The 19354-nt window shown below is 38.8% G+C and overlaps 1 protein-coding gene across 1 annotated transcript in view; it reads left to right on the top strand.

The window, feature by feature from the left end:
* Positions 1–19354, top strand: part of xdh.S (xanthine dehydrogenase S homeolog) — a 57030-nt gene that overhangs the window by 19269 nt on the left and 18407 nt on the right. Inside the window, exons 12-23 of the mRNA XM_041564226.1 lie at positions 839–932; positions 1836–1945; positions 2060–2244; positions 3574–3748; positions 5808–5897; positions 10164–10333; positions 13379–13502; positions 14318–14437; positions 16086–16182; positions 16892–17016; positions 17660–17793; positions 19100–19187. Coding sequence (XP_041420160.1) covers positions 839–932; positions 1836–1945; positions 2060–2244; positions 3574–3748; positions 5808–5897; positions 10164–10333; positions 13379–13502; positions 14318–14437; positions 16086–16182; positions 16892–17016; positions 17660–17793; positions 19100–19187 — 1512 coding nt within the window. The remainder of the gene's footprint in view (positions 1–838; positions 933–1835; positions 1946–2059; positions 2245–3573; positions 3749–5807; positions 5898–10163; positions 10334–13378; positions 13503–14317; positions 14438–16085; positions 16183–16891; positions 17017–17659; positions 17794–19099; positions 19188–19354) is intronic.

The following is a 19354-nucleotide window of genomic DNA, read 5'->3' as shown; positions in this document are numbered from 1 at the left end:
ACTTCTTAGTGGCCTTCTTAGAAGGCTTCCTGAGGACGGCTCGTGTTTAGGAGCCGAAACGTCCTAAGAAGTTTTTTGCATCACAAAGACCCATGAGTGCGGACTCTTTTCTTTATTGATTGTACAATTTTTTGTTCCAGCACCTGGGCAGTGACCTAGTACTCTGGGTGCACCAGGCCCAACGTTGGATGCACAAGTTTGAATAAAAACTAATTTTCTTCAAGTAACATTGGAGTGTGGGTCCCTGTTTAATCTTTATATGCTCAAGCCTTGACCCAGCACCCATAGTGAATCCAAGTCTGGATTAGAGTGCGAGCGTTTACCAATATATATATATATATATATATATATATATATATATATATATATATATATATATATATATATACATACTGTATATATATATATATATATATATATATATATATATATATATATACTGTATATATATATACTGTGTGTATATATATATATATATATATATATATATATATATATATATAAAAGCTCAGTTTGACGAATGGACTGTGGGTAAAACAAAGGGGCAGTTTTTGTACTTTTTGCACCATCTGTTTGATAAATAAGCCCCATGGACTAATGTCTATGCTAGCCTGCCCATCTTAAGAAACAGGGATTCCAGCTCTGAAAAAAAAATTTTTAGCAGTTAATATCAGCAATGAAAATCTGCAGCAAAAAGAGAAGTGAGACATTTCTATAATTCTTTAGATTTTGCTTTCTAGAAAGATCAGTCTGACCGTCGCTGATTTTTGTTTTTGCTTGTGGCACATTTTTGGCATCTATTCTGATAAATATCACTTTTTCTGTCAATTCCCTGCAGGCGGTAGGAGGTAATATTATGACAGCGAGTCCGATATCTGATCTGAACCCTGTCTTCATGGCAAGTGGCACTAAACTACATTTAATTTCAAAAGGTAAAGGAAATAAATGCCAGATTCCTTGAAGTGCTGCCTGTCAGTAAGTGACAAGAAGCATATGCATACCTCCCAGCTGTCCCGTTTTCTGCAAGGCAATCCTGATTATGACAGCTCTATCTTCAGTCCTCTCATTGATCTCCTGCAATGACACCAGAAAACGATACAAAGTTTCTAAAACTTAATTAAAATAGTTCTTTTTGACAGAGAGCCCAGAACACTAAGAAACTGCACTTCAATACATTTAACAATTTAAGATAAGCAAAGAAACAATTGTAACTATTAACGATAAGCAGGTCTCTTAAAGGGCAATTTTTCTGTTTTCATTAGCAAAACTGTTATAACACATAAAATGTTCCCCTAAAACTCCCATAAACGTGTTCAAACCTGCCAAATTTTGTAAAACGGACATGGTAAAATGGGCGTGGTAAAAATTGTGCTGCACAGCTGATGTTTTTGTCCCTCTTTCTTTTTTTCACATGTTGGGAGCTATACATATGCTTTCTTAATTAAAGGAGAACTAAATTCACTGGTTGCAATTGTAACTATTCGGGCCCTTGTATATTCCTTCATGACCATTATGTGGCACATTCACACAGAGAGATGGCGACCATGTTTGGTAGCAGCATTTCATGTTTCTGGCTCCCTGACTCTGATTGCCAACCATTTGATTATTTTTGTGTGTCATATCTGTGGCACAAAGCCTGCTGAAATTCTTTGTAAATAGGTTGCAGCGGTAACCACAAATTATACTTTTATATTTTTTATTTCCTGATATAATTTTCATCTCCTGGTATCACTGGCATTTCAAAAACATTGTTTTAGCATTGGGCTTTTGCCGATACTCGCTTCTGATTGGCCATTTTAAAATAATAAGATGTGTTGTACGATTCTGTCTTACAGACAGCACCAGAATGGTCCAGATGGATGAGACGTTTTTCACTGGATACAGAAAGACAGTATTGAAGCCTCAGGAAATTCTGCTTTCCATTGAGATTCCATATTCCAGAAAGGTGAGTAACACCTATATATTATAGCTCTGGGATAAGGAAGCTTGAGGCCTAGGGTTGCCAACAGATAGGTAGGGATTACAGGGTGTAACCCTAACGGTTATTTTGTCTGTGCAGTGGGAGTACTTCTCAGCCTTCAAGCAGGCGTCAAGGCGGGAGGATGACATTGCCATAGTAACAAGCGGGATGAGGGTTCTGTTCAAACCTGAAAGCCACCAGGTGGAGAGCATTCGGCTGAGTTACGGAGGAATGGCCCCCATCACTGTTATGGCAAAGAACACTTGCACGGAGCTTGCTGGGAAGTAAGATGTGCACACATTGGGGGAGTTGTAGTTTTTTTACCACAGCTAAAGCCTTGGACATCCCTTATTTAATATATATGTGGCCTTGCCACAAATCCGGGCCTGTATATTCCTTGCATTCTCATATATATATATACATATATATATATATATATATATATATATATATATATGAATGCAAGGAATATACAGGCCTGGATTTGTGGCAAGGCCACAAAGGCCCTGGCCTAGGACTGCAAGATTTTTGGTGCGGCATGCTGCACAGGCGCATTCCATTTATTATAAGCACTTGGGATGCACTGCTTTTTAAACAGCCAGCACACCGATTCCTCAGTGCTCCGGAGGGAGCCTGCGCATGCGTCTGGTCACACGGGGAGGAGGAAGCGCTCGCAGGGGGCCCTCTGGCCTAGGGGCGGCCCAAACAGAAATCCAGCCCTGAGAGTATACACTGTTTGTATGGCCCCTCCCACGTTCGCAACATTCTGTGTCATATGTATAACTAAATAAACAAAGGCAAATCTCACCTAAATATGAGGAACACCTCATATAAACTACTTGTTACAGGCCCCTCCCACTTTCCAATTATTCTGTGTGTGTCACATGGTATAACTAAATAAACAAAGGCAAATCTCACCTAAATATGAGGAACACCTCATATAAACTACTTGTTACAGGCCCCACCCACTTTCCCATCATTCTGTGTGTATGTGTCACATGGTATAACTAAATAAACAAAGGCAAATCTCACCTAGATATGAGGAACTCCTCATATAAACTACTTGTTACAGGCCCCTCCCAATTTCCCATCATTCTCCGTGTGTCACATGGTATAACGAAATAAACAAAGGCAAATCTCACCTAAATATGAGGAACACCTCATATAAACTACTTGTTACAGGCCCCTCCCAATTTCCCATCATTCTCTGTGTGTCACATGGTAAAACTAAAAAAACAAAGGCAAATCTCACCTAGATATGAGGAACTCCTCATATAAACTACTTGTTACAGGCCCCTCCCAATTTCCCATCATTCTCCGTGTGTCACATGGTATAACGAAATAAACAAAGGCAAATCTCACCTAAATATGAGGAACACCTCATATAAACTACTTGTTACAGGCCCCTCCCAATTTCCCATCATTCTCTGTGTGTCACATGGTAAAACTAAAAAAACAAAGGCAAATCTCACCTAGATATGAGGAACTCCTCATATAAACTACTTGTTACAGGCCCCGTCCCCGCTTACCCATACCCACCATTCTGTGTTTATTGGTCACATGATATACCAGAATGATTAATAAAAGGCAAAACACAACTTTTCTACTTACAGATATTGGGATGACAAACTCTTGCAAACGGCATGTCAGCTTCTCGCTAAAGAGATGGCGCTGTCGCCTAGTGTGCCAGGGGGAATGGTAGAATATCGGCAAATTCTGACTCTCAGCTTTTTCTTCAAGTTTTACCTCACAGTGCACAAGAAGCTGGCACTTGATCTAAATGGAAATGTGAGTACTGTAGTAATCACTAAGTACAATTATAGGTGTTAAGAGTGAAGACACACAGAGCTACTAGTAGCAGTTACTTGTCAAGGCTACAAAATATACAATAATGAAAATTGGCTTTGCTAAGATGCTACATATGTTTTAGCAGAGGCAACTCTCAGTATTGTCTATGGCAGGGTATTTTGTAGCCACAAAAGTAGCTGCTACTAGTAGTAAAATAGACTACTGTCACGAGTAGCTGCTACTAGTAGCTCTGTGGGGTTGTTCACCTTTGTGTTAACTTTTTGTATGATGTACAAAATTTGTAAACTCATTTTTTATTATTTATGGTTTTTGAATTATTTAGCTTTTTATTCAGCAGTTCAGAAATCCAGTTGCTAGGGTCCAAATTAACCTAGAAACCATACATTTGACTAAAGGTCTCCATAGACGCAAAGACTTCACTTGCCGATTTTTCGGCCGACATCTGTCAGGAAATTGATCGGCCAGGTTAAAAAATCTTTGGCGGTCCCAGTGCAATCTATCTATGTTTGCAGGGCCAAACAAATAATATGAAATTTGTAGCTTTACAGAGCATTTGTTTTATAGACTGGTCAGTGACCCCCGATTTGAAATCTGGAAAGAGTTAGAAGAGAAAAGGCAAATAATTACAAAACTATAAAAAAGAAATAATGAAGACCAATTGAAAAGTCGCTTAGAACTGGTTATTCTAACATTCTAAAAGTTAACTGAAAGATGAACCATCCCTTTAAGCAGTTCATATGTGGTCCCATGGGAGCTCCTATCTTATCAAAATCTCACCAAAAATCTTACCATATACACCTATCTTTAGCAGTGTTAATTCTCTATCAAAGGCACAATTCAGCTAAAAAGGAATGTTCTTTATAACCATATAAATGATATACTGCACCTAGCTCTTTCTACCTTATCCCTTATGGACAACTCAGCTCAAAGTAAAACAGCACCTAAAATTATTGGGACAAAAGTGAATAATATAATTAGCTTTCATCAATTGCATTATGTCCATCAGTTTATAGGAGATGTTTAATGATTTTAGAAATCATTTTCTTCCGTTCTATAATTTTGTATTTTACGATTTTGCATGCTTTGTTACTGAGATAATGTTTCCTTAGTGCAATCAAAAGTCTCGTGGTATTGGAACAGCTATATTAACCGAAATACCATTTTTGAATAATAAGTGAGTGCAACATTGTTAAAGGGAAACTATCACAAAATGCAAATTTAACATAAGCTCCACCATACTGAAATAACAAACTTAACTCTAAATATAATCAATTAAAAATTGTGTACCATTTCTGAAATAATCATATATACTTCAGTATCCCTCTCTAAACTCTAATCTGTTTCTGTTCATTGGCTGAAGATGGGTGTCAGATTTTTTATTTACAGTTAGATGCAGATGTATTAGAGCTCACTTAACTGATTCCAGTGCAAAATCTAACAACATACAGGCCCGGATTTGTGGAAAGGCCACCTAGGCCCGGGCCTAGGGCGGCAGGATTTTAGGGGGGCGGCATGATGCCCAACCACACCCACTTTGGTTCAAAAACACTGGGGATGCGCTGGAGATACAATATTTTTTTAAATTTCCCCATTGATGATGAAAATTTGTACGAATAAAGGGGAGGGGACAGGGGCGCCGAACTGCAGTGGGCCTTGGGGCGCTCTCTATGTAAATCCGGCCCTGACAACATAACAGACTCTGGCACAAATCCTGCACGTGGAGAGACAGGATTCCTGCTGATTTGGAAAATGGAGCCCCCTAAAAAAAATATTGGATCTATCTGTCAATCAAAAAAACTGAATGAACAGAGAATGAACACGGACAGATGCTCAGAGAGAGACAGTCAATATAAACTTGATTATTTCAGAAACAGGTCCAAATGTTTAATTGGTTATATTTTAAATCCCATTCTTTGCCAGCAGCATGTCATAAGCCGTGTAATATTCTCTCAGATTTAATGCCTATGGTTAATTACTATAAAATGCACCTGATCGGATGATGCCATATTGTTATTTTGTGATTTTTGTTCCAACTCAGAACAATTTTGTAGAGACCATCCCTCCTAAATATGAAAGCGCCACAGAATTATTCCATAAGTCTCATGCATGCAGCGTGCAGCTCTATCAGGTAAGATATTCTAGAAATTCATTTAATACTAGGTTAATAACAAGAAAAAATGGGCTCGCTTATCAAGGGCTAGGTGCACGTGCAGGTGTGCTAAGGCCCTTAGATCCCAATACACATAACACTGTAGCCTAGCTCTTGCATAGTCAGGCACAAGGGAGTTCATACCACCTGCAATAAGGTGGGAATAGCAGGGCTTGTACACCCTGAATTAAGGGGTGTGCCAAAGGAAGGTCATGTGCTACCCATGTCCGGCACCCCCTGTATGCAGGGCTCCGAAGCACAGGCAGTGCTGCATACAGAGAGGGGTGCAACCTTTTGTGCTTCACTAGGAGTTTTAAAGGGTTGTGCCTCAGGTGTCAAAGTGGAGTGTGGGCTAAAAAAAACCATGGTGCTTTGTATATGGTTTTTGTATTTTGCACCTTGCTGTCTTTGGTATATAAGTATCAGGGATGGACCGAATCCACTATTTTGGATTCAGCCGACCCCCGAATCGTTTGCGAACGATTCAGCCGAATATCGAACCTAATCCGAATCCTAATTTGCATATGCAAAACAAGGAAATATGCAAATTAGAGGGGAAGGGGAAAACATTTTTTACTTCCTTGTTATGTGACAAAAAGTCACACGCTTTCCCTCCCTGCACCTTATTTGCATATGCAAATTTGGATTCGGATTAGTTTCGGTATTCAGCTGAATCTTTTGCAAAGGATTCGGGGGTTCGTTGAAAAAGGCGAATCCCGAACCGAATCCTGGATTCGGTGCATCCCTAATAAGTATACAGTGCTTTATGATAAATTCATTTGGTATTTGCAGCACTATACTGTAGATTTACATAATCATTTGGTAAAGTTAGGGCAACTAAAATGCCCATTGAAGGGCCGGGCAGAAATTTGGAGGCATTGTCTATGCATGATCTATGCATTAAATAGATATATTCTGATTTTCTTTTTGAACATTGAGCCACAAGCAGGGATGTGTCTAATGAAATGGTTGTATTCTTAGAAACCATAATTACTGTTTTGCTAAAGAAGTTTAGAGTGTTAGCATAGAAGTGGGAATGTGAATGGGGTAAATAAAATCCCTATTGGCACATACAGAGAGTGATAGATATAGATCCAATGACAATCTATGTAATTAAAAGTTATAAAGTTAAAAATAAAAGTTATAATTAAGTTTAGCATTCCTGTAATACACTAAGGGGCATATTTATCAAAATCTGAATTTTTCTGGGTATTTTAATCAAAAAAAGTCAGACTAAACTAGAATCCACGATTGGACCTTATTTATTATTAAAAAAGCACAATTTAATTGGATCGGGGACAAACACAAAAAAATCAAGTGAAAATCTAAATTGTTTTTTTTTTTTGGAGTTTTTTCAAAAATCAATCGATCTTTTTGGGCTTTTCCCTGAAAAGCCCGCTTTTTTGGATTTCTCCACAGAAAACTCCAAATAGTTTAGGGACATCTCCCAATCACTTATATACAACCTCGGTAGGTCTGAGATGGCCGATTTTCGGATTCAAACTTAAAATAGGATATAACAAATCTCGAAAAATCCTAGTTTTTTTCCCCACTAAAAAATTGTATTTCATATTAAATAAAAACTTGATTTTTTTGAGTTTTTGTGCATTCGGACTTTAATAAATAACCCCCTAAATGGGCAATAGTCTAAACAAATTAGTGTGTGTGCTGTTTCCATAAAACAGTCAATAAATGTAATATTAGACACAAAGACAGTGCAGGTTAACAGTATACTTACAGTATGTTTGGATCTACACTGGCAAGAAAATCTTATACATTTCTTCCAATAGATCAAAACCCAAGGGCCAGTGATTCTGACTGCACCTCAGTAGAGGTAGAAATTATAATAAGGTGTTTGTGCAGGGAAATTCATTGGTGAGCAAAGAAAAAAATGTAATGCTTAAAGGAAAGTTAAAAAGTAATAGTAAACTAGTTGGTAGCACAAGGTTGTGAGCAAAAAAACTTTTCAAGCATAAAGCAGATGTTGTAAGATCACTCACCAAAGTAGATACGTGGCCCAGGTGTTTCCAGCCCCAGGCCCTCAGCTCAAGGGAGCGGACAATCCGTATACAGTAAGGGGCCGATTCACCTTCGAGTGAAGGATTCAAAGTAAATAAACTTAGAATTTCGAAGTGTTTTTTGGGCTACTTCAACCATCGAATGGGCTACTACGACCTTCGACTACAACTACGACTTCGAATCGAACTATTCGAACTAAAAATCGTTCGACCATTCGATAGTCGAAGTACTGTCTCTTTAAGAAAAAACTTTGACCCCCTAGTTCACCATCTAAAAGCTACCGAACACAATGTTAGCCTATGGGGAAGGTCCCCATAGACTTGGCTAACTTTTTTTGATCGAAGGATATTCCTTCGATCGCTGGATTAAAATCCTTCGAATCGTTCGATCGAAGGAATAATCCAGTCGAATATCGAGGGTTAATTAACCCTCGATATTCGACCCTTTGTGAATCGGCCCCTTAATGTTGGTGCCGAGCATACTGGCAAACTCACGTAATTGATCAGACCAGAAAAAATGTAGATTAAAAATTGAAGCTTTATTACGTAACCATCTCTCGCCTGACGCGTTTCGTATCAAGCGAGAGATGGTTATGTAATAAAGCTTCAATTTTTAATCTACATTTTTTCTGGTCTGATCAATTACGGGAGTTTGCCAGTGTGCTCGGCACCAACATTTACGTTGCAGCACAAGGTTGTGAACAAGGATCCCATTGTGGTTCGACATTTTCCCATAAAGAGGTGAAAGGTATAGGAAGACATGAGGGCTGCTATAGCGGCAATACTATAACCCATTATCAACATCAAACTTTGCTCTCCAACAACTAGTCTAGGGCTCAGTCCCACTGTCTAGCTAATGGTGTGAGGAACATTTACATCAGCTTAATGATTTATAGCTACTCATTGTCTTATTTTCAGCTAATTGTTTGGTTGCTCTCACCGGATGGTGAAGGCAAAGGAATTTGCTGGCAATACATTGACATAGGGTGGAATTTTATAGTTGTATAATAGATATCTTATAGGTGAACAAGATGTGGAACTGGATCATAGAGGTAGCTTAAAAGAAAAAAAGTCTTAGTAGATCAAACAATGTTCAGCTTGTAGCCCTCAGGCAGATGTTGAGCTGTCAGTGTCCCCAAACAGTCTGTTATTGTGATGAAAGTATTTCTGTTCTGACTTTCTGGAAACTCTGTTCAACTGACATGGAAAAACAGTCCACTAGAGCTAGTGATTGACATCTTCCCAGTGACAGATCTTCGCTGCTAAAGTGCCTTGGACTTGCCTAGAAGTTCAAAAAGAGGGGACATTTACTAAAGGAAAGACTGGCCAAATTGGAGATGTTCACGCTGGAGAAGAGGCACTTAAGGGGAGATATGATAACTATGTATAAATATATGAGTATCATATAATAATCTCTCTAATGCTTTATTTACCAGTAGGTCTTTCCAGCTGACACAAGGTCACCCATTCCGATTAGAAGAAAAGAGGTTCCACCTAAATATTCAGAAGGGTTTTTTTTTACAGTGAGAACTGTGAAGATGTGTAATTCTCTCCCTGAATTAGTTGTACAGGCTGATACATTAGATAGCTTTAAGAAGGGGTTGGATTGCTTTTTAGCAAGTGAGGGAATACAGGGTTAAGGAAGATAGCTCATAGTACAAGTTGATCCAGGGACTTGTCCGATTGCCATTTTGGAAGGAATTTTTTCCCCTCTGAGGCAAATTGGAGAGGCTTCAGATGGGTTTTTTTTGCCTTCCTCTGGATCAACTAACAATTAGGCAGATTAAAAAAAAAAACTAAAAGGTTTAACTTGATGGACGTGTGTCTTTTTTCAACCTTACTCACTATAATATACTAAATGCAGTGCAGGGTGAATTGCGCAAAAAATATTGGTGCATAACGCTATGCTTTTTTGTCCTGCCCTTTTCTTGATTGCTGCCTGTACTGTCTGCATGTGGCTGCCCTGTATTCATCAGAGGAAGATGGGGGATGCAATTAGGTACCCCTTGCCCTTCCATTCCTTAATTTGTGCAGGCCAGAATGGAGCCTGTCTGCCTATATTCAGTGCAGGGCTAGGCGCAGAACATAGTCAAACCTTGGATTTTAAGGATCCAAGAATGTTAATTACTGAAAGACAACAGATTATCATGTTGTATTTAAAAAAGAAATCTACTCTTTAATGAGTGATAATTATCGAATAATGAAAAAGCACATGACTTTATTTTAGGAAGTTCCAGAAGGACAGAAAGAGGAAGATATGGTTGGACGACCCATGGTCCACCTTTCAGCTACAAACCAAGCAACAGGAGAAGCTGTGTACTGTGATGATGTGCCCCATTATGAAAATGAACTTTATTTAGTGCTAATAACAAGCACCAAGGCACATGCGAAGATCATGTAAGTGCTGCAGCTGTACTGTGTTCTTCCAATATTTTATTCTGAGCACCAAACAGCTTTAGCTAGATTTACTAAATCTGCCATAATGTGGTGGCACCCCGAAGTGCTTAGTAGCCATAAGGGGGGAAGCAGAAACCTAGACATTGGGGTAGCAGTGGGACATTTGATACAGTGCCACACAAAAAGGTTACAGATTACATTAAGGGGCCGATTCACTAAGCTCGAGTGAAGGATTCGAATGAAAAAAATTCGAATTTCGAAGTATTTTTTGGGTACTTCGACCATCGAATTGGTTAAATTCGTTCGAATTCGAACGAAATTGAACGAATCGAACGAAAAATCGTTCGACTATTCGACCATTCGATAGTCGAAGTACTTTCCCTTTAAAAAAAACTTCGACCCCCTACTTCACCAGATAAAACCTACCGAAGTCAATGTTAGCCTATGGGGAAGGTCCCCATAGGTTTGCTAGCCTTTTTTTGATCGAAGGATTTTCCTTCGATCGTTGGATTAAAATCCTTCGAATCGTTCGATTCGAAGGATTTAATCGTTCGATCGAACGAAAAATCCTTCGATCGGTCGATCGCAGGATTAGCGCTAAATCCTTCGACTTCGATATTCGAAGTCGAAGAATTTCAATTCGAGGGTCGAATTTCGAAGTATTTTTAACTTCGAAATTCGACCCTTAATGAATCTGCCCCTAAGTCAAATTGGCTGGAACATTATAATGGTATGAGATCCGTTAGCTGGAAATCCATCTGTTATCCAGAAAGCTCCGAATTATGAGAAGGACATCGCCCATTTAATTTTAATTAAGTAATTGCATTTTTAAAATGATTTTCTTTAGTTCTGTAATGATAAAATAGTACCTTCTATTTGATTTTAACTGAGATATAATTATTCTAAACAGAGGCAAAGCAATCCTTTTGTGTTTAATGTTTAAAATCGTTTTTAGAAGACTTGAGGTATGGAGATGCAAATTACGGAGAGATCCCTTATCTGGAAAACCCCAGGTCCAAAGCATTCTGTATAATAGGTACCATACCTGTATTTGCATTCGGATAGAGATTTGGTTGAAGGATGGATTTCAAAGAGGAGTACCACATGGATCTGTCATTGGCCCTTTGCTTTTTAATTTGTTTATTAGTGACCCTGAGTTGGGCACTGTAAATACTGTTTTTACTGATGATACTTAATTGTGTAAAAGTATGGGGCAGATTTACTAAGGCTTGAAGGGTAAATTCAAATTGAAATTTTTTTATGGCGAAAACTTACAATTTCAAATTTAAATTGAAATGCGAGATTTATCACACCTCGACCCTGGAAACAGTTCTAATTCAATATGTTGCCACCTAAAACCTGGTGATTTCACATAGAAGTCAATGGCAGAGCACCGTTGAATCATTTGAAGATGTTAAAAGCCTTCCTGACATTCAAGGTTTTTTTTTTTCGGGAGGAAAACTTGATTCGAATTCTATTAGGATTTTCGGAATAGAATTTTATCGTTCATATTCGATCGATACTTTTTCATAAGTAGCCTCCCATTTGAGTTGTGAATGCATTCAAATCTATTACAGTTAAAAAAATTCAAATTGCTTCAAAATTCAATGTTTAATAAATATTATATATTATAAATATATATGTTTGATGCAGGACGTTGCCACTTTTACATAGAGATTTTACTAAATTGTAGAACTGGGCAGCAAACTGGCAAATGAGGTTCAATGTTGTTAAAAAAGGTTATGCACTTGGGAAGAAATATCATAAATGTTACTTATACACTAAATGGTATTGGGGCCTCCTTAACTAAGACTGCACTTTCATTTGAATCATTAAAACTGATTCTTTACATTAGGGACAGTGAGGTTGGGGAATGCCCTTCTGGATGATGTTGTGATGGCATATTCTATTGGTGGCTTGAATGATTTCTTGAATAAGTTATGCAGTGGTTAATTTATTAAAGCTCTGCTGGGACTCATTTCCCTTTGTAATATATTTAATAGAGTCTTAATGCGAGAACCTGGTATGCTGGGTAATAAAGTGTTTTTAGTGCTATTTCTGCAAATAAATTCATAAATGTTTTTCTTCTAAAAGTTATTTCTCTCCTGTTACTATTTTGGAACCAAGATATTTATCTGTTGGCAATGAGTGAAAATGAGTAACATTTGTTTTAGACCAGGGGCGTAACTAGTGGGGGTGCAGGGGGTGCGATTGCAACCGGGATCGCACCACTTGGGGCAGTTGGGGGGTGGGGGGCCCGGCTACCTGGCCTACACCCAGGTCTGACCTTGCTTTGTTACGTTACTGTTTTAGGCAGGGCATAGAAAGCATTGACCATTGGCACCGAGCTATAGAGGGTGCCCATTGCTAGGAAATGTCCATAATACAATTACAAATTTTCCTGTGTAATGACAGGTTAAATTACTTTAGGCAGCGGTTTTGGGGTCCCCCTTTAGCTAATAACAAGGTAACAAACATATGAAAAAATCATCCATTTAGCCATGGTTCCAGAAATATCTAGGTAAATAATGTCACCCAACATCCAGCTCTAAATGGCCTTCAATTTTAGCATCTAGTAGTATTTTGGATGAAATATATACACTCTAATATACAACCAAATATGTCTCTAAATGGCAATCAGACGGAGTTCTGAGTATCCCCATGAGCCAGCTCCACAAATTGGGAACCACTGCATTTAGGGGTATGGCTCATGAGATGAATTTTAGATAAAAACTGTATCCAAAATCACCCATGTTGGGATTTGTAATGCATTTCAGTTGGGAAAAATGTGGTGGACAAAACACCAATAAATGGCATCATGTGCTATAGCCCTTAAAAGATGGCTGTTATACATATATGACCAGGTTTCTGTTTTATAGCCCAGTTTATCTATAGGCTTGGCAGAATAGGCAGAATTTAAAGGAAAAGACCATTGCAAGTCTCAAAATACAAAAATCTTTATTGTAAATCAGTATATTCCATACCAAAAATCCAGTCCATTGTGGTGGATTCTGCATATGATTTTACGTTTTACTTCGTCCTCAGTTCAATTGACACAGAGAAAGCTGCGCTCACGCCAGGATTTGTTCGATTCCTGTTCGCTAAAGATGTCCCAGCCAGTAATGTAACGGGAATTGCACATGACGAAACCATATTCGCTGAAGATGTGGTACGTGTAGAGCTAAAATGTATGGGAGTTTGCCAACATATTGGTCAGTCTTATTGCACTAAAGTCTTTAAAAATTAAAAGCCTCCTGTTAAGACCAGTGCTTATGGGTATAAATAGAAGTTACTTGATCAGTGGAAAATTAATTACATGTTGGGCCCTAAACTACATCCACACAGGGCCCCTTTCTACGCTACTGCTGGGTCCAGATGTGTACAGATCTAGGCACATGTGCACCCAAACTTTCTATACCACATTGGGTTCAGTGCATCAATGACATCAATGGATCTGCAAGCATCTGGGAGCACGCAATCATGTCTTGATTGTCTACTTCACCCAGCAGGTGTGTCCAACTGGACCCAACGGCACAAATAAATATAAATATTCAAAGAAAATCGAAATGGCCCCTGACCACACTGGCTATAGCCAAGGGTAAGATACGGAAGAAGGGAGCTGGGAGCACTCACCGACCCGACGATGTGTAAATGCTGTGCTGCTACGTGGTGAACGCTCCCGAAGCGTGTATCTATCTGCAAAATGTCGTAGTCACGGAGCACCAGCGAGCCAAGGGTAGCCTGTGCATTAATCCTCCCCTGTACTGGACCCCCAAACACACACACACAGTATAGACACTGAGTATCAGTCAGGAACCTCACTGCACACATGGTTTCTCTGGGTCTGCTCAAAGCTAACTGCTATAGGTAACTGAATCTAAGGTCAATACATAACCCTTGTTATTTCTATTTATATATTTACATATTTTCATGATTTGCCTCCAAAGAGTTCCCACTGACCCATTTATGATTTCTGTCCTGCAGGTAACATGCGTCGGACACGTTATTGGCGGTGTTGTTGCAGATACGCAAGAGAATGCACAAAGGGCGGCTAAACTTGTGAAGGTCTCTTATGAAGATCTTAAACCCATTGTCACCATACAGGTGAGATTACAGCTCTTTCATTTTCATTTGTACATTACCAAGAAATTAATCTGACTATTCCACTCAGTGACATACTATAAAATTGCCAGACTCCTCCAAAATATAGGCAATATACTGGGATAATGTAATTAATTTTCACAATCATTCTGATGCTAAGTGAAGAAAAGGCAAAAAAAAAAAAAAAAAAGCGTACGGTAGGTACCTGAAATATTGTATCTGATTAATCTGACACAATTGCATAAATCATATACAGTATGTAAGTGTTACACTATGAGTGTGATTAGTAAGTAATTCAAATTATTGGAACATGGCAAAGAAATCAGCACAATACAGGTCTTATCAGCACAATAAGACCTGTAGCATAACAGGCAAACCTCTAAAAAAGTCAAAGTAAAGTGCCACACTCACACTAATCTGCTGTTTGAAGCATGGGGTGTACACTGTACTCCTCACTGCACAGGTTCAATCCACATGAAAATAATAACTGCAGCAGCACTTACTTAAACTTTTATTCGTGCCATTAACAGACAAACCTCATTTTCTCCTTGATAATTTGCAACAACCCCTAAACTTAACTTCTCAACAGCTGCTCAAAGCCCACTGAGATCTGACACTTCTAACATAACCCAAGATGGGAAACTCTCAACAACTTTGAAGGCCTGGATAATTACTACTATAGAGATGCTGAATCTTTAGGCTGGTTCAGTACATTCAGTACCTGAAGCATGGCATTTCTAATCATATTCATTTTTAGGGTTTAGTACTCCTTTAAAGCCGTTGCAGTTCCAGATTGGCTTGTGATCTAATACACTGTCTGAATTGGGTCCAAATTACCCTAAGTACAAATATATATATATATATATATATATATATGTATATATATATATATATATATATATATATATATATATATATATATATATATATATATATATATATACTTAGGTTGCGGGCCGGCTCAATACCCACAGGTCGGGCAGGTTAAGGCTAACCTTGCTGCTCCTCTTGCGGGTCAACACCCGCAACTTTAGACCGAAGGCTTTTGACTTCTGACTCCCCTCTGCCCTGCCCCCCAATGATGTCACCAAAGGGACGTGGGTCTATTAATGGAATGGGGAAGTTGGGTGCACATGGTTGCAGGTCAGGCCGGTGCGAGTCACATTACTAATGGACTTTGTGTCTCTTCAACCCAAATTAACTATGTCTTATATGGGGCCACGCATGTACCAAAGTAAGCTCTGCTGGAGTAATATCAGTTTTGAAATTTTAAAAATTAGAATGATTTGCTTAAAATGGACTTTATGGGAAATGGTCTTTCCATAATTCAGAACTTTCTGAACAACGGGCTTTCAGATAGGGGATCCCATCTCTGAAGATAGAATGGCATCAATGCTTAGTAATGATACTTTATATTGAGCTGTTGTCACTTATATGTAATTTTATACAGAATCTACTTTATGACCTTTTATTTTTCTCTATACACACCACAAAGACACAAAATTGATCTATATCAAATAATACATTTATGTGTATGTAATAGTAATAATACATTGTTTTTAATGCATTTTCCATATTTATATGTATGTAATAATAATAAAACATTGTTTTTAATGCATTTTCCTATATTTTCAAATGCACATCCCACCAGGAGGCAATAGAACAAGAGTCATTTTATAAACCCATAAAGAAGATAGAGAATGGCGATATCGACAAAGGTTTTAAAGAAGCAGATCACATTTTAGAAGGTAATTATGGACCTGTATTAGCATTATGGTAAATTATTATCTTTATTGTGACTTTAGTTCTAAAATGCAGAATAACAATTTGTATCATTTTACCTCTTAGAAATATTAATCGGCAGGGAGGGAGTCGATCTGTCAGCAAAGCACTCGTAGAAGATCAGAGTTAACAACATTAATTTGCCCTAGGAAAAACACATAGCTTGAACTTCCAGCCCAGACTAGTCTAACAAGGTTAATATCACCTACTTCTGTCTGTGGAAGGAAAAAACTGCTGTTTTCTTATTGATACCAGGTGGCTAAGAACACATGCTCACAATGATGCCCCCTGCTGGTGTTAAGGCAAATACTATGTTCTGAAAATAAGTCTATAACTAGTTACTATCGTGAAAGCAGTGGTGTAACTATAGGGGAAGCAGACCTCGGGAACAGGGGGGCCTGGACCATGGGGTCAGCTTCCTCTATAGCATTCAAATTGCCGCCCCGTCTCTCTTCTTCTTCTTTTAATTGAAGCGCTCAAGTGCAAGAGGAGGGGGGTTGGGGACAGGCACGAGCGGGCCCTCTGAAATGTTTTTCTAGCGGAGGGGGTGGAACTCTCTTGTAATATGCCCCCGGTCTTTTAACATGTTTATCCCTGAACATATAATCATGCTGATCTATGGGTTCTCTGATCTATGGTCTCTCATCAGCTCATATCTCTTGTTTGGTTTTGAAGGAGAGATCTATATAGCGGGGCAGGAGCATTTCTACTTGGAAACAAACTGCTCCATTGCCGTTCCCAAGGAGGAAGATGGAGAAATTGAATTGTTTGTCTCCACACAGAATGCAACCAAGACACAGGTAATAATTGAAATATTTACAATCCATAGTATGTGCTGGTTTCTGACTGGTCGATTAGGACACTCTAATGCAGTGATCCCCAACCAGTGGCTCATGAGCAACATGTTGCTCACCAACCCCTTGGATGTTGCTCCTAGTGGCCCCAAAACAATTGCTTAATTTTGAATTTAAGGCTTGGAGGCAAGTTTTAGATGCATAAAAACCCGATGTACTGGCAAATAGTGCCTCCTTTAGGCTGCAAGTCCACATAAGGACTACCAAAAACCCAATTGCATCCCTTATTTGGCATCTTAAGGGACTTTCTTCATGCTTGTGTTGCTCCACAACTCTTTTTACATTTGAATGTGGCTCACAGCTAAAAAAGTTGGGGATCCCTGCTCTAATGGCAGCTTTCAGTTGGAGGAGCTTCTTGTCTGTGACTTCTTGTCTGTGACTCAAGCAGTGGGCTGGACTAGAACACACTGATGGCTGCTTCCAAGGGTTGGGGCTGAGACTCTTTATTTCAGAAAGTTGGCTAGATATTATCATTCTGACCTCAGCTATAGGGGCTACAGGGGAAAGGACTTCAATATATTAAAATATCCCCCACTAGGATTTACACAAAATAATCTGTTACATTGATTTTATTTATCTCAAATTTCAGAACTTTGTTGCAAAAGCTCTGGGGGTTTCATCAAACAAGATTGTGGTGCGAGTAAAGCGTATGGGAGGTGGTTTTGGAGGAAAGGAGTCGAGAAGCACCGTTGTATCAACATCCATTGCCGTAGCTGCACATAAGTAAGTTACAGTGCCTTGTGAAAGGGACCGTTGACTTAAAGGGGAAGTTCATCTAAGAAATAACATATAAACAATGATCTTCTGTGGCAATTTGCAATAGATCTTTTTTTGTGTGTGGCGTATTTGGTCTGAGTGGCTTTAAAACTGGTATTTTTTTTTTGTAAGGCTTATATTGTTGTAGTTATCTTTTACATTTCTGTCCTGGTCCTCTCCTATTTATCTTTCGCTGTGCCTGATAGCTAATGGAAATTGGAACTCTGGTAAACTGACATCATGTTAAATTACAAACTGAGTGGCAAAGAAAAAAACAAAAACAATCCTAGTGAAATTATTTTAATGCTTAAAAAAAGTTTAGCAGACTTAAACTAGAACTAACCCCTAAAAATGAATATGACTAAAAAAATGGCATATTTTATACACTGAACTTGTGAACTTAAGTTTCAGCTTGTCAATAGCAGCAATGATCCAGGACTTCAAACTTGTCACAGGGGGTCACCATCTTGGAAAGTGTCTGTGACACTCACATGCTCAGTGGGCTCTGAGCAGCTGTTGAGATGCTAAGCTTAGGGCTCGTCACTAATTATCCAGCAGAAAATGAGGCTGGCCTGTAATATAAGCTGATGCTACAGGGCTGATTATTAAAATCTGATGCTATTTGTGTTGGTTTTTGAGCTGACATGTTCCAATTATGGAAATGATGTACTAATCAGCCTTATAGTGTGACATTTATATAATATGTATTCAGTGTATTGTGTGTTGATCCCTAAGCTTAGTAAGTAACAGCAGCACAGATCATGTGCAGTTAATCAGCAGAAAACAAGACGGGGAGATACTGGAGCATCTTTGGAGACACAAATCTTCCCTGCTAAAGGATTGTGGTTGCCTTGGGCTGGTACATAAGCCCAAAACACAATGCACAACATTTCTAGTCTACTTTTTAGTTAGGCTTTAGTTCTCCTTTAAGATATGGTGATCCAAATTATGTAAAGATCCCTGGGCTAAATCATTATAAAACCCCAACGGAATCACCCTCTTCCTCAATATATAATCCAAGCTATAACATAAACTCTTTCCATGCTCATGGTGAAATCTCCTTTCTTCCCAGCTCGTGGCTTTTCTCTGGTTACAAGCATCCTCCTAGGGCAGAAGAGATGATTAGATAAGTTAAGGACTGACTTAGCTTTGCCTTTTTTCCCAGTAATACTTACATTTGACCGATCCCTGCTAACATCTTATGAGATCGTAGGGTACATACAGTACTTGTTTGTCTGTGGTCAAGTTGAAGTTCTGCTATTCTTTTATCCAGGACTGGGCGCCCCGTTAGATGCATGCTAGATCGGGATGAAGATATGTTGATAACGGGGGGCAGACACCCCTATCTGGGGCGCTATAAGGTAGGGCTTTCTTATACGATTGAATTAATGGAAACTGGTGGACATGCACTGGCAGATCTGCTCATCTTATGGGTGTCTCCTTTATCAAAACTGACAAAACTGTTGAGGGCAAAAACGTATCACATTTCTGAGATTTATGACAGAACCTGTAAAGAAAAGAATTATCT

The sequence above is a fragment of the Xenopus laevis genome, chromosome 5S (assembly GCF_017654675.1).
Source record: "Xenopus laevis strain J_2021 chromosome 5S, Xenopus_laevis_v10.1, whole genome shotgun sequence".
Lineage (NCBI taxonomy): Eukaryota > Metazoa > Chordata > Amphibia > Anura > Pipidae > Xenopus > Xenopus laevis.
The sequence above is the reverse complement of the archived record's forward strand: the minus strand, read 5'-3'. Positions and strand labels throughout refer to the sequence as shown.